General features: G+C 39.4%; 1 protein-coding gene across 4 annotated transcripts in view; it reads left to right on the top strand.

The window, feature by feature from the left end:
• LOC105495236 (epidermal growth factor receptor pathway substrate 15) overlaps positions 1 to 15,446 on the top strand; it is a 162,514-nt gene that overhangs the window by 110,113 nt on the left and 36,955 nt on the right. For all 4 annotated transcript variants that reach the window (XM_071093088.1, XM_071093090.1, XM_071093083.1 and 1 more), the window contains exons 14-17: positions 8,796 to 8,957; positions 10,160 to 10,357; positions 12,493 to 12,696; positions 15,032 to 15,145. In XM_071093088.1, the coding sequence (XP_070949189.1) occupies positions 8,796 to 8,957; positions 10,160 to 10,357; positions 12,493 to 12,696; positions 15,032 to 15,145 (678 nt within the window). The remainder of the gene's footprint in view (positions 1 to 8,795; positions 8,958 to 10,159; positions 10,358 to 12,492; positions 12,697 to 15,031; positions 15,146 to 15,446) is intronic.

Below are 15,446 nucleotides of genomic sequence, written 5' to 3' on the forward strand. Positions count from 1 at the left end.
ATAATGCTCTTTAGAACATACTGGGAAGCATATGATTGAGAAATAAAGGCGTCTGTTAATGGGGTTTTCTAACACCCACCCTACTTTATTAGGCTTCCTTTCTGTTCGTTGACTTAAACATCTTGTTCTACAGTTGATACATTTTTAATATTAAGAATAGTCCTAAAACTTCCATCAGATAAAATAGTATGTCTGATTATTTCTAGTTGTAGGTTAGTTTATAGAAGTTTTCTTTTAAAAAAATAAATAATTATATAATTATGTATAATATATAAAATATATTACTGATATTGATATGAACTATTAATATGTTTGTGTCTGTTTCATATAAAATAGAGTTAAAAGGTTTAACTTTTCAAATAACTTTTAAAGTAACTTCATCAGTTGTACATCTGACTTGAGTTGCTAAAATGAAAGTTTTATTTTTTCATATGTCTAAAATTCTTAGGTACTTGCTTAAATTTTATTTCCACTACCCCATAGCACTTCATGGGGCATAGAGGGATAGCAGATAATTTGCCATTTTCAGTAACTTCAGTGATTTCTAGAAAACAGGACATTTTCCTTGAAATTTCTTTTTAAGTAAAGCCAAGATTGCCAGCTCAAATATCCTTTAATTTCTGGATGAGTAACCTCAGATATGGCTTGCTTTGGTATTTTTCTTTTTTTTTTTTTTTTTTTTTTGAGACGGAGTCTCGCTCTGTCGCCCAGGCCGGAGTGCAGTGGCCAGATCTCAGCTCACTGCAAGCTCCGCCTCCCGGGTTCACACCCTTCTCCTGCCTCAGCCTCCCGAGTAGCTGGGACTACAGGCGTCCGCCACATCGCCCGGCTAGTTTTTTGTATTTATTAGTAGAGACAAGGTTTCACCCTGTTAGCCAGGATGGTCTCGATCTCCTGACCTCGTGATCCACACATCTCGGCCTCCCAAAGTGCTGGGATTACAGGCTTGAGCCACCGCGCCCGGCCTGGTATTTTTCTAAAATAAACCTTGGCACTATATTGCTCTAGTCTTGTTCACTTCATCCTTGCCATGCTCCAACTGCTGCTATCTTCCTTTCTTTTGCCATTGATGGCACTAGTAGGCAAGTAGACCATGATCAGAGGAATAGAGCAGAACTAGGAAAGCTTCTGCAAATGTCTTCTGTCATTCACTAGAGGGAATGGCATTCGATAGTGCTGAGCCTGTGCACAGACCCAGGAAAGGATGTTCCTAAGGGCCACATTTGGGAAAGAGAAAATTACCCAAGTTCAGCAGAAGACACTGTTTGTTAGGAGCACCTTCCACTGCTCTAGTTAAGGGCATGGCGGGGGAGGAGGGAGCAGGAAGAGAGAGAGAGAGAGGTACATCTGTTGCCTTAATTTAGTCTCAGGATAAGCTATCTGTACCAAAATAAAGTAGCTAAGTATATCTAGATGCTGATATTGATATTGAAATTGCATTGCAATGGTGGTAGCCTTACAAATAATTTTCCAGTGAAACTTGTTATTAGCATGTATATTTGCATGAGTTCATTTTGATTTTGTGCAGTTTAATAATTTTAATTCTGTATACTGGAAAGGAAGACCTTTTTGTATGTAGTTTAGTGTTGGAATTTTTTTTTTTTTTTTTTTTTTTTTGAGGCAGAGTTTCGCTCTCGTTGCCCAGGCTGGAGTGCAATGGCACAATCTCGACTCACCGCAACCTCTGCCTCCCAAGTTCAAGCGATTCTCCTGCCTCAGCCTTCCAAGTAGTTGGGATTACAGGCATCTGCCACCATGCCTAGCTAATTTTGTATTTATAGTAGAGATGGGGTTTTTCCATTTGGCCAGGCTGGTCTCAAACTTCTGACCTCAGATGATCTTCCCGCCTCAGCCTCCCAAAGTGCTGGGTTTGCAGGAGTGAGCCACCATGCCTGGCCTGGAATTTTTATAGACCTTTTTTCATATTTAGAAATAGACATAGAGAGACATTAATTATAATGAATTTTAATATGGACATCTATCCAGCTTGAAGTTTCTCACTAATGTTAGGTATTTCCTCAGGAGCCTTTCCTTTAAGTCCTATAGTTTTGTATTACTATGTAGATTTTTACTGCAGCTAAGAAATAAGGGAGTGGGACTGGGAAATTTGAATGAATGTGTTTGCTCTTTGGGAGATAAAGGGCAGGAAGAAGTAAATATTATATTGGTTTGTTTATTTGCCTTCCTCTTACATAAGCCTGTCTTTTGAGGTTGTGTTTAAGTGGCTCACTAAAAATATTAAAGGAAACCAGCATTGATTCTATTATTTGTAGTTCTTACATAAAAATTTAGTCACATCAGAATATTTTTATATTGGTATTTTTATATTTTATATTGGTAGCAATGTGATACTTAAAAAACAGCAAACTTGACATTTTCTGATTATAAAAGTAACATGGATTCATGGTAAATTTGTAAAATGAAGAAAAGTATGAAAAAGATGTAAAAGGCCTTTCTAGAGAGAGCTAGAAAAATGGTAACATTTTGCTGTATTTTCTACAAATATGTATAAATTTCTTTGTATTAATTTGTGATCATATTGTATATGCCTTTGTATTCAGCTTTTAAAGCTTAGTATCATGTCCTAGACATTTTCTTATATTATGTGACCCTTTTAAGATAAATTGCATTTTTTGTCCCTGGATTTACAATAAAAGACATCAAAATTACATCTGGCTTTAAAGATATTATTAGAGACATGAAGTAGATAAAGAAGATTTTTCTTTGGTGTATGAGGGAGGGTGGGGAATATGACTACAGTATTTACTGATGGGGATAGATAACATATTTTTCCTAATCCCACTCTTGAACATATTTAGTTAAAGGGAAAGAAAAAAACTTTTTTCCCTCTAGGATTTAAAACATGATTTTGGGACCAGCATATTGTTATATAAACCTGTATAATAACTTTATGAACAAAGTAAGGAATTTATAATAGATTGTATTTTCCTTCCTTCCTTCCTTCCTTCCTTCCTTCCTTCCTTCCTTCCTTCCGTCCGTCCGTCCTTCCTTTTATGGAGTTTTAATCTTGCTTCCCAGGCTGGTGTGCAATGGCGCCATCTCAGTTCACTGCTGCAACTTCTGCCTCCCGGGTTCAAGTGATTCTCCTGCCTCAGTCTCCCTAGTAGCGGGAGTTACAGGCGGCCACAACCACGCCCAGCTGATTTTTTGTGTGTTTAGTAGAGATGGGGTTTCACTGTGTTGGCCAGGCTGGTCTCGAACTCCTGACCTCAGGTCATCTACCCACTTCAGCCTCCCAAAGTGCTGGGATTACAGGCATGAGCCACTTTGCCCGGCTCAATAGATTATATTTTCAAACTAACAAAATTACTTTAGATCTGCAGGTAACATTCTTTTAAAATATTTTATAGCTGAACTAGACCAAGCACAGTGGCTTATGCTTGTAATCCCAGCATCTTGGGAGGCCGAGGCGAACAGATCATTTGAGCCTAGGAGTTTGAGACCACCCTGCGCAACATGGTAGAACCCCATCTCTACAAAAAAATTTAAAATTAGCCAGGTGTGGGTGCAGCCCCAGCTGCTTGGGAGGCTGAGGTGGGAAGATTACTTGAGCCCAGGAGGTTGAAGCTACAGTGAGCCATGATTATACCACTGCATTCTAGCCTGGGTGACAGAGCAAGACCCTGTCTTAAAAAAATAAAGGTATGTGCCATAGTGACATGTTAAAGCAGTAATGATTATTTCCAAATAATGAAAGTCTTAAATATCAGATCAGCCTTGGTCTATAGATTATAAAAATAATGAATCCGTTTAGAAGTGTAGATATTATTTTAAAAAATTTTAAAAAGCATTTATCATAGGTCAGTTTGGGTTATTAATGAATAGCTATAGTTTAAATACATAGTGAAGTGTTTCATATTATGTAAAAAGAATGTAAGTCTTTTCTTTCTGTCAGTCGCATGTATGTTTCCCATTAGTTTCTCCCACATACTAAAATCCTATGATAGTTACAGTCATTGCTTAATCCCCTGGAATGTGCCAGGCATTGTACAAGATTTTGGATAATCAAAGAAAGATGAAGCATGGACACTGTCCTTTAGAAGTTTGTAATTTAGAGGTAGCCATGATTACAGTATATTAAGTGTGACAGCAGAGGTTAGGAACAAACAGTAGAGTTTGAGCACAGGTGAAGGAAGCCCAAGATGAGTCGGAGGAGAGTAAATTTGGCTGGATTCTGAAGAATCAGTAGTGGGTTTCCAGGTACCTATGGTGTGGAAGGACATTGAAGACAGAGGTTATGGCTTGTGGAAAGGCATAAGGTCATTGAAATATGTTGTCTGTTGGAGAAAGAATAGGGTCTTCTGAGGCTGGGTCACAGGTGAATATGAGAGGAAAAGAAGGTAGAACCCAGAACTGAAAGTTTTAATATGTCTTGCAGCAAGTTTTACTTAATCCTGTAGATAAGAGGGAATATCACATGTTTTTAAAGTAACAGTGACTAGAGAAAACTCCTTTGCAGTGAGGTGTTTTTTGTTGTTGTTGTTGTTTTTTGTTTTTTGTTTTTTGTTTTTTTTGAGACAGAGTCTTGCTCTGTCGCCCAGGCTGGAGTGCAGTGGTGCAATCTCAGCTCACTGCAAGCTCCACCTCCCGGGTTCTCGTGCCTCAGCCTCCCAAGTAGCTGGGACTACAGGCGCCCACCACCACGCCCGGCTAATTTTTTGTATTTTTAGTAGAGATGGGGTTTCACCATGTTAGCCAGGATGGTCTCGATCTCCTGACCTCGTGATCTGCCTGCCTCAGCCTCCCAAAGTGCTGGGATTATAGGCAGTGAGTTATTTTTTAAGCAAGTTGGACATCAGGAATAGGAAGAAACAAAGGGAGAAAACCCAGTTTTGTATATCAAGGAAGGAACGATGAAAGCTAAACTAATTTGGTAAACAGCTTAAACAGAGATTTTAAGGTAGAATCTATAGGACATGTATGAATGGAGAAAATCAAAGATGAATCTGAAGTTACTAGACTGGGTGATAGAGAAATTGAAGTCATTTTTCTCTTTTGGCATGGGTTTATTCAGAGCCAATGCCATGTGCATATCTAAAGCCATATCTCTATATGGTATGGATTACTTAACAGTGTAGGCAAGGTTAAAAATTTAGACATGAAAAAAATTAGGCATGCTGGTAAATTAATGATAAAGTACTAAAGGAGTTCACCAGTTTGAAACTATGATCACACAGACTCACGGAATGTTAGCATTGGAAAGTCTTTCATGATCATCTATTGTGTTGGCATTTTCAAAGGAATTTTAAAAATAAATTATAGTAAATAATCTATAAACATTTTTGTCAAAGGAATCAGAAAGAGAACATCTAATTCTTTTTTAATATTATTATACTTTAAGTTCTGGGGTACATGTGTGGAACATACAGGTTTGTTACATAGGTATACATGTGCCATGGTGGTTGGCTACACCCATCAACCCATCATCTAGGTTTTAAGCCCTGCATGCATTAGGTATTTGTCCTAATGCTCTGCCTCCCCTTGTCCCCCACCTCCCAACAGGCCCTGGTGTGTGATGTTCCCCTCCCTGTGTCCATTAGTTCTCATAGTTCAACTCCCACTTATGAGTGAGAACATGCGGTGTTTGGTTTTCTTTTCATGTGTTAGTTTGCTGAGAATGATGGTTTCCAGCTTCATCCATGTCCCTGCAAAGGACATGAACTCATTATTTTTTATGGCTGCGTAGTATTCCATGGTATATATGTGCCACATTTCCTTTATCTAGTCTATCATTGATGGGCATTTGGGTTGGTTCCAAGTCTTTGCTATTGTAAATAGTGCTGCAGTAAACATACGTGTGCATGTGTCTTTATAGTAGAATGATTTATAATCCTTTGGGTATATACCCAGTAATGGGATAGCTGGGTCAAATGATATTTCTAGTTCTAGATCCTTGAGGAATCGCCACACTGTCTTTCACAATGGTTGAACTAATTTACACTCCCCCTAATAGTGTAAAAGCGTCCCTATTTGTCCACATCCTCTCCAGAATCTGTTGTTTCCTGACGGGTTAATGAGAGAACATCTGATTCTTAAGAAACCTAGGCAAATCAAAAATCTGTATAATACAGTAAAGAAAAATTCAATTTAGAAGGGGCATAAGCAGATTTAACTAAGATTTCAAATGTACTTATTTCCTCATTTAAAATTTCTTCTCCTTCAATATTATAATTTCAGGTCTCTTAAAATAAGGACTGAATTAAAATACAGAAATTGTGTTTTCTTTCAGAAATCAAGTGTCCCTGCATCTTAAATTTTCTGTACAGTTCCATTTATCAGTCCTTTGTGCAAGAGTTAGCAATTCATGACACAAGGGTCACTTTCTGCCTTTCTTTGCAGAGTTGATGACACTTACCAAACATCATCTGAATTCCTCAAGTATCATCCATTCAGCTGCTGCCTTTGAGTTTCCCTTCTTGTCTGCCTGCTCTGCCTGGGCTCTAAAGGAATTTTTTAAAGAAAGCAACATATTTTTAGACTAACCAGTTGGTTAAGAAAATATAAGATAAAAAGCAATTATTGAAAGCATTGTTCAGTGTTCTATTTAATCACAGAAACATCTGCATATATTTGAAAAATAGTGACACACATGTGAGACATTTAGTCTGCAGATAGTGTATCACATGATGGTTAAGAGCTCAGGCTGTAGAGTCAGAACCCAGTTTGAATCCATAGCTTACTATTTTTAACTTTGGACAAGTTACCTACATATCAGTGCTTCAGTTTTCTCATCTGTAAAATATGAATGATATTAGTACCTAATTGATAGATCTGTCATATAGACTATAAATAAGTTAGTATATTTGAAGAGCCTAGAACAGAACCTAGCACATTGTAAGTAACATTTAAAGTGTTGGCTATTATCATGATGGTGCTATCTTGTGTAACCTATGCAGTAAATCAGAGACCTTTTACTTTTAAGTTTCTCTTCTGTTCTTAGATTCTTATTCTGGTGAATGACTGTTGGGACTTTTGAATAGATACTACTTTTAGAAATTTGTGTTCAGTTTTACCTCACCCTCTTTGAGATTTTTGCCCACCTCCTGCTGACACATACTTTGGAGATACTAATCCCTGAGCCACTGCGCCTGGCTTTTTAAAAATTTCTGTAGTTCTTGTTATTAAACACGAGGTCTGGTATGTACATGGATGAATAAATAATATAACATTTTCAAAATGGTTCATCCTTTTTTGTTTTGTTTTAAGAAATCTTTTCCTACACTGAGATCTGCATTTCTTCTACACATTTTAAAGTTAGCCTTTTATATTCAGGTCCATAATTTACCTGGAATTAATTTTTCCTTTTTTTTTTTTTTTGAGACAGTGTCTCACTCTGTTGCCCAGTCTGGGCATGCTGTGGCATGATCACAGCTTACTGCAGCCTTGACCTCCTGGGCTCAAGAGATCCTCCCACCTCAGCCTCCCGAGTAGCTGGGACCACCGGCACGTGCTACCATGTCCAGCTAATTTTTTTTTTTTTTTTTTGAGATGGAGTTTTGCTCTTGTTGCCCAGCCTGGAGTGCAATGCATGATCTCGGCTCACTGCAACGTCTGCCTCCTGGGTTCAAGCGATTCTCCTGCCTCAAGCCTCCCAAGTAGCTGGGATTACGGGCATGTGCCACCACGCCTGGACGCCAGGCTAATTTTTTTTTTTTTTTTTTTTTGCATTTTTAGTAGAGATGAGGTTTCTCCATGTTGGTCAGGCTGGTCTTGAACTCCTGACCTCACGTGATCCGCCTGCCTCGGCCTCCCAAAGTGCTGGGATTACAGATGTGAGCCACTGCATCTAGCCCATGTCTGGCTAATTTTTTAATATTTGTAGAGACAGATCTCATTATGTTGCCCAGGCTGATCTCAAACTCCTGGGCTCAAGCAATCCTCCTGCCTCAGCCTCCCGAAGTGCTGAGATTACAAGCGTGAACCATCCCACTTGACCTATAATTAAATTTTCTGTTTGCTGTCATTTAGAGATTCACTTGAAATTTTTTTTGCCATATGGGTATGCCTGGCATCATTTGCTGAATATTATTTTTTTTAGAGATGGGATCTTGCTCTGTTGACTAAGCTAGAGTGCAGTGGCGTGATCAGAATTCACTGCAGCCTCGAACTCCTGAACTCAGGCAATCCTCACACCTCTGCCTTCCAAGTAGCTGGGACTACAGGCATATGCCACTGCACCCAGCTACAATTCAGAGTTTTGAGTAGAGGAGTGACATGATCTGATACAGGTTTTTAACAGTAGCTGATGTGCTGAAATTCACTGAAAGGTAGCATGAGTGAAAGTAGGAATACCAATTAGAAGGCAAGAGAGAGATAAGAATGACTTGGACCAAGTTTGGAAAAGGTGGTCAGTTTCTGGATATATTTTAAAGAAGGTTGCAACAGGATTTGCTGACAGATTAGAGATGAGAGGTGAAAGAAAGAGTCCAAGAAGATGCCTTGTGGGGTTTTTTTGACCAGAGAATCTGAGAGGGGAAAGATTGAGCTTAAAACAGATTTGTGGGGAAATTCCAGGAGTTCTATTTTCAACCTGTTAGCAAAGCCCATCACACGTCCAAGGACAGATTTGAGTTAGCAAATTGAATATCTAAATTTGGATTCTAAGAAAGATGTCCTCAAGTAAAGATTGTATTTAAAGCTGTTAAGTACCCTAGTCTCATCAACACGATATACTCAATAAGACTTTATTCTTTCTTAAGGCAGATTTAAAATTACTAACTTAACCCTCCCCTACCCACAAAGAAAATAAATATATTAATTTTCTTGGATTTTAGGATCTTCAAGATGAAGTTCAAAGGGAGAATACTAATCTGCAAAAACTACAGGCCCAGAAACAGCAGGTACAGGAACTCCTTGATGAACTAGATGAGCAGAAAGCCCAGCTGGAGGAGCAACTCAAGGAAGTCAGAAAGAAATGTGCTGAGGAGGCCCAACTGGTAATGTCTGGCTATTTCCTGCTGCCTGCATCTATACGTTAGTTGCTTTTCCTGGCTTAAGATGAAAACATTCTCTACTTTTTGTTATTGGTGGTGGTAGTTGGCAATCTAGTCAGCATTTGGGTTCATGGGGGCGATGGAGCAAGGTTCATACAAAAATTACAGGCCTTCTTTAGAGGAAATAGGGCAGTTAATGAACTGGTTTTCCAAATTTTTGTTAGAAAATACATACCTATACCTTCAACTCTCCTCTATCCCTCCACCAGTTAGCCTTCTCTATGAAAACCATACATCAAAAAACATCATAATTGGCCGGGCACAGTGGCTCACACCTGTAATCTCAGCAGTTTGGGAGTCTGGGGCGGGGGAAATTGCTGGAGCCCAGGAGTTGGAGACCAGCCTGGGAAACATGGAGAAATCCTATCTCTACAAAAAATATGAAAGGTGGCTGGGCGCAGTGGCTCATGCCTGTAATCCCAGCACCTTGGGAGGCCGAGGCGGGCAGATCATGAGGTTAGGAGATCGAGACCACGGTGAAACCCGTCTCTACTAAAATTACAAAAAATTAGCCGGGCGCGGTGGCAGGCGCCTGTAGTCCCAGCTACTCAGGAGGCTGAGCCAGGAGAATGGCTTGAACCCGGGAGGTGGAGCTTGCAGTGAGCCGAGATCACACCACTGCACTCCAGCCTGGGCAACAGAGCAAGACTCCGTCTCAAAAAAAAAAAATTTTTTTTTTGAAAGCCAGGTGTGGTGGCCCACATCTGTAATCCCACTTACTTGAGAGGCTAAGGTGAGAGGATCACCTGAGCCTGGGAAAGTTGAGCCTGAAGTGAACTGTGATCGTGCCACTGCACTCCAGCCTGGGTGACGGAGTGAGACTGTCTCAAAGAAATAAAACAACAACAACAATAAAACACCATAATAGGCCTACGTATGGCTGGGCATGCTCCTATAGTCCCACCTACTCAGGAGGATCACTTGAGCCCAGGAGTTTGAATCCAGCCTGGGCAACATAGCAAGACTCTCTCTCTCTCAAAAATTAAATAAATTGTTTGCTATTGCTGTCAAAAACAAACAAACAAACAAAAACCCCACCAAAATAGTAAAGTAAACTAAACAAATAAATGTATTGCATTTTGGAACATTTCAGTGACATCTCTTCTTTTAATCCCCATTTCTTCTCATTCACTTTCACATTATAGATCTCTTCTCTGAAAGCTGAATTAACTAGTCAGGAATCACAGATCTCCACTTATGAAGAAGAATTGGCAAAAGCTAGAGAAGAGCTGAGCCGTCTACAGCAGGAAACAGCAGAATTGGAGGAGAGTGTAGAGTCAGGGAAGGCTCAACTGGAACCTCTTCAGCAGCACCTACAAGATTCACAACAGGAAATTAGTTCAGTAAGTCTTTGTAAAGCAGGAAATATACTCAAATGGATCCTCTGTATCCTTTAGTCAGTTATACTTTCCAACTTCTGCTCCTTCAACCTCTTGCCTAGTTTACTGTTCATTTTTCAGTCATTTTATACAATAGGTTTTTTTTGTTGTTGTTACCTGTTGTATATTGAAACTATCATACATCTTGTATGTCTATCTGATGATTATCATTGGAGTAGTGATTAAGAGTGTGGACTTTGTGGCTGGATGGTCTAGGTTTAAGTACTGTTCTGCCACTTACTAGCTAAATCACCTTAGTATCAGAGTCTTCATCTTCAAAATTGGAGGATTAATAAATACCCTACCCCTTAAGGCCACTATGAGGATTAATGAGGCAAAGCCTGTAAGACATTTTAGCATGGTGCTTGGTATATAAATGCTCAATAAGTGTTGCTTATTTTATAAACAATAACCTAGTTTCTTCTGTTTTGTGATTCTAATTTTGAATTCACATTTACTAATTTGGAAACTTGTTTCTTAAGGAAATTGTTCCTTCTGTAGATAAATGTGCAGTGTTATAGTTGGTCTTATGTATAGATCCTTTGCTTTTTTATTTCCAGGTTTCCCTACATGAAGACTAATGTTTTAGTGAATGATGAGATAGTTAGGGCTGGGCATTGTGGCCCATGCCTGTAATCCCAGCACTTTGGGAGGGTGAGGCAGCGGATCACTTGAGGCCGGGATTTTGAGACCATCCCTGCCAACATGACCAAACTCTGTTTCTACCTGGATAAAAATGACCACTTTTAGGTCAGAAAGTACCAGAAAGTGAGAAATTTAGATTCATCTTAAAGCTTTGGGGGATTTATCCTACTACAGTGAACAGCCATTGAAGAATTTTTGTATCAGCTAAGATACAAAAATTAGCTGGACATGGTGGTACCTGCCTGTAATCCCAGCTGCTTGGGAGGCTGAGGCACGAGAATCGCTTGAGCCTGGGAGGCCGAGGTTGCATTGAGCTCAGATCACACCACTGCACTCCACCCTGGGCAACAGAGTGAGAATCTGTCTCAAAAAATAAAAACTAAAAAAAAAAAAAAAGGATGATTAGACAGAAACACAGAGATCATGGAGTCCATTTCTTTCATTATGAATTTGAAAAAATTAAAGCCAAGGAAGTTCAAGTAACTTTCTCATGGTTACATATCCTTGAAAAGGGCTACATCTGAAATCCATTTCTTCTAAAATCCAGTCCAGTGTGCTCAGTTATTACAGAATGAAGTCCTTCACTTTTGTGCTTCCTTACCCCCTGTTATCTGGCAGCTGAGTACCTACCTACTCATTCATCATGCAAGATATACCTTAAATTCTTATTTCTTTATGGTATTTTCTGCATTCTGCTTTTGTTGGACTTTGTATTTTATTATAGCAGTAATAAGATTTTTCCCTGCATATTTGCTTATATGTCTGTCTCTCCTAGCAGACTGATGGTTTTGGTCCAGGAACTTACACATTTTAAAAAATCCCTATCATTTAGCACAGTTCTTGTCCTAATGTAGGTACTCAATAAACAGGTAACCTGAAAGAGTTGTAGTGAGAATGCTGCCAGATGAATGGGTATTCTTTAAACCGTTTCCTTTTTTTGAATTTCTTTAAAAAAAGGAATACTTATTGTCAGAAATTACTGAATCCTTCCTCTAAGTCATGTAGCATTCCCAGAGGATTCTTCTTAAAGGAAACAAATGTATCCTAGACCAAGTCTATGGGTATAACCATTTTTATTTAATTTATTTTTTTGAGGCAGGGTCTCATTCTGTCACTCTGGAGTGTAGTGGTGTGATCATGGCTCACTGCAGCCTTGACCTCTGGGCTCAAGTGATCCTCCCTTCTCAGCCTCCTGAGTAACTGGGACTACAGGTGCACTCCACCATGCCCAGCTAATTTTTATATTTCTTGTAGAAATGAGGTTTCACCGTGTTGCTCAGGCTGGTCTTGAACTCCTGGGCTGAAGCAGTCCTCCTGCCTCAGTTTCCCAAAGTGTTGAGATTATAGGCAAGAGCTGCCACACCTAGCCCATCTGGAAATGGAGGAGGGCATTTTTATGTTACATGTCTTTTGAGTAATAAATTCTGTTCTCTATTCCCGCTTTGTGTTGGCAGATGCAAATGAAACTGATGGAAATGAAAGATTTGGAAAATCATAATAATACGTTAAATTGGTGCAGTAGCCCACACAGCATTCTTGTAAATGGAGCTACAGATTATTGCAGCCTCAGCACCAGCAGCAGTGAAACAGCCAACCTTAATGAACATGCTGAAGGCCAGAGCAACCTAGAGTCTGAGCCCATACACCAGGAATCTCCAGTGAGTCTAATACTTTGGTAACTTTCATAATCAACTTCCTTGTGCAGATCCAAGTTTCATTGGCATTATATCTAATATAAATACATGGCCTTGCCTCATGTGAGAACAATTGAGATTTCCTTTTTAGAGGCAGAGAGTGAGTCCTAATCCAAACAATTGTACATTTTAACTAGTATAGTATAAAAAGATAACTTCAGCTGTTTTTTTTTTTTTTTTGGAGACGGAGTTTTGCTCTTGTTGCCCAGGCTGGAGTGCAGTGGCGTGATCTTGGCTTACTGCAACCTCCGCCTCTCGGGTTCAAGTGATTCTCCTGCCTCAGCCTCCTGAGTAGCTGGGATTACAGTCTTATGCCACCACACCCAGCTAATGTTTTGTATTTTTAGTAGAGATGGGGTTTTATCATGTTGGCCAGCCTGGTTTTGAATTCCTGACCTCAAGTGACCCACCTGCCTTGGCCTCCCAAAGTGCAGGGATTACAGGCGTGAGCCACCATGCCCAGCCAGCTAATTTATTTTTTATAGAGCCTGTTTTTAAAACACTTGTTCCGTAGAGTAAAACTTTTTTTTAAGTACCTCACCCAAAACTATAATAATTTTTATTACATAGTGTTAAGGACATTCATTTACCAATTATTTGGAGAGTACCAACTATGTGCAAGAGTGCTGTATTACATAAGAGCTACAGAGACAAGAGACCTCAATCTTTCCTCCAAGCAGCGTATAGTGTAGTAGTGTAACACTGTGTTAGAGGGCTGTGCTAAAGGAAGCACAGAATTTTTAGATCGGACAGTTTGGAGGGGGTTCATAAAGATTTTGTTGGAAAAAGCTTTGCAAGTGAGCTTTGACAAGTGAGAAAGGGTTAAGCAAAGAAGAGGAGGATACATTCCTGCCAGAGAAAACAGTATTATATAGGTACAAGGTGGAAGAATACATGCAGCACAGAATCTTGAGAAGTTCTGAAGGATATCTTGTGATGATGGAGAGGGTATTGGTAAGAGATGAGGCGCTCCTAGTAGGCATCTGCATTACCTCTGGTGCTTATCAAAGTATAGGTGATTCCCCAAACTTGCTGAACTAGTTTCTGGGATAGAGCCAGATACATGTATTTTAAAAACACATTCTATGGGTGATTGTCATGTGTACCTGGATAAAAATGACCACTTTTAGGTCAGAAAGTGCCAGAAAGTGAGAAATTTAGATTCATCTTAAAGCTTTGGGGGATTTATCCTACTACAGTGAACAGCCATTGAAGAATTTTGAGCAAGAAGTGATGTGATTAGCTTTTAGAAATGTGGAAAACGAATTAGGGAGTAAGACTGTAGAAGGGATAATAAGAAGAATAGAAGTTTGAGAGGTATTAAAAGTGAAAAGTTAACAGACTCGATTTTATCTACACAGTACAGTCACGTATGGATTATACAATATTCTTTCAATTGCAAAAGGCAGATTACTAGGTTATCCTTCAAATAGATAAGGGTGGTATAAAATAGATATTGCCCCTGCTATTTTTTTTTTTTTTTTTTTTGAGACTGAGTCTCGCTCTGTGGGCCAGGCTGGAGTGCAGTGGCGCGGTCTCGGCTCACTGCAACCTCTGCCTCCCAAGTTCAAGCTATTCTCCTGCCTCAGCCTCCTGAGTAGCTGGGAATACAGACGCGTGCCACCACGCCTGGCTAATTTTTTGCATTTTTAGTAGAGACGGGGTTTCACCATGTTAGCCAGGATGGTCTCGATCTCCTGACCTCGTGATCTGCCTGCCTCGGCCTCCCATAGCATTGGGATTACAGGTGTGAGCCACTGCACCCAGTCTGCCCCTACTGCTTCTTAAGTCTTTCACCCAGTCGTCTAAATGAAGAAGACAATGGGAAGCCATTGAAGAATTTTAACCAGAAGGGTCATGATCACATCCAAATCTTAGAGCTATTAGTTTGGCTACAATAAGGAGAAGAGATTGGAAATGCACGTATTGCAGGCAGGAAAGCAGTTGGAAGGAAGACTGCTATAGTAATTGGAACCAAAGATAATAATACTGTAAGTGACTGACAGTGACAGTGAGGATGGAGAAGAAGGCAAGGATTTGAAAAAGAGGTAAGAGGTAGACTGAGCAAGACTTGGAGTCTTATTCTAACTGAGGATTAAAGATGACCTGAAGGTTTCTGACATGAATGACTTTGATGCTTGATGACACCATTTCCCTAAAAAAGATTATAGGAGAAATTATTTGATGAATATGTTCTACTTGTCTTTTTATTTTTAAATAATTTTTGGTTATCTTTAGTCAGTTGTCTCTGCCAAGTCAAAAAGTATATTGTTAATCTACTTGCATTAATATTTTGTAGGCAAGAAGTAGTCCTGAACTACTGCCTTCTGGTGTGACTGATGAAAATGAGGTGACTACAGCTGTTACTGAAAAAGTTTGTTCTGAACTTGATAATAACAGACATTCAAAAGAGGTAAAAATAATTTTATATTAACATTGGAGACTCATAAGGGTGGAAGGACAGGAGGAGGTGAATTATCAGACATTACTTAATGGGTACAATATACATTATTCAGATGACAGATACATCAAAAGCCCCGACTTTACCATTAGGCAATATAGTGATGTAACAGAATTCCACTTGGACCCCTTGAATTTATACATATAAAATAAATAAATAATAAATAAATGTTCTTAATAGCTGGATGTGGTGGCAAGTGCCTGTAGTCCCAACTACTCAGGAGGCTGAAGTAGGTGGATTGCTTGAGCCTGAG

The sequence above is a fragment of the Macaca nemestrina genome, chromosome 1, assembly GCF_043159975.1.
Source record: "Macaca nemestrina isolate mMacNem1 chromosome 1, mMacNem.hap1, whole genome shotgun sequence".
Taxonomy (NCBI): Eukaryota; Metazoa; Chordata; class Mammalia; order Primates; family Cercopithecidae; genus Macaca; species Macaca nemestrina.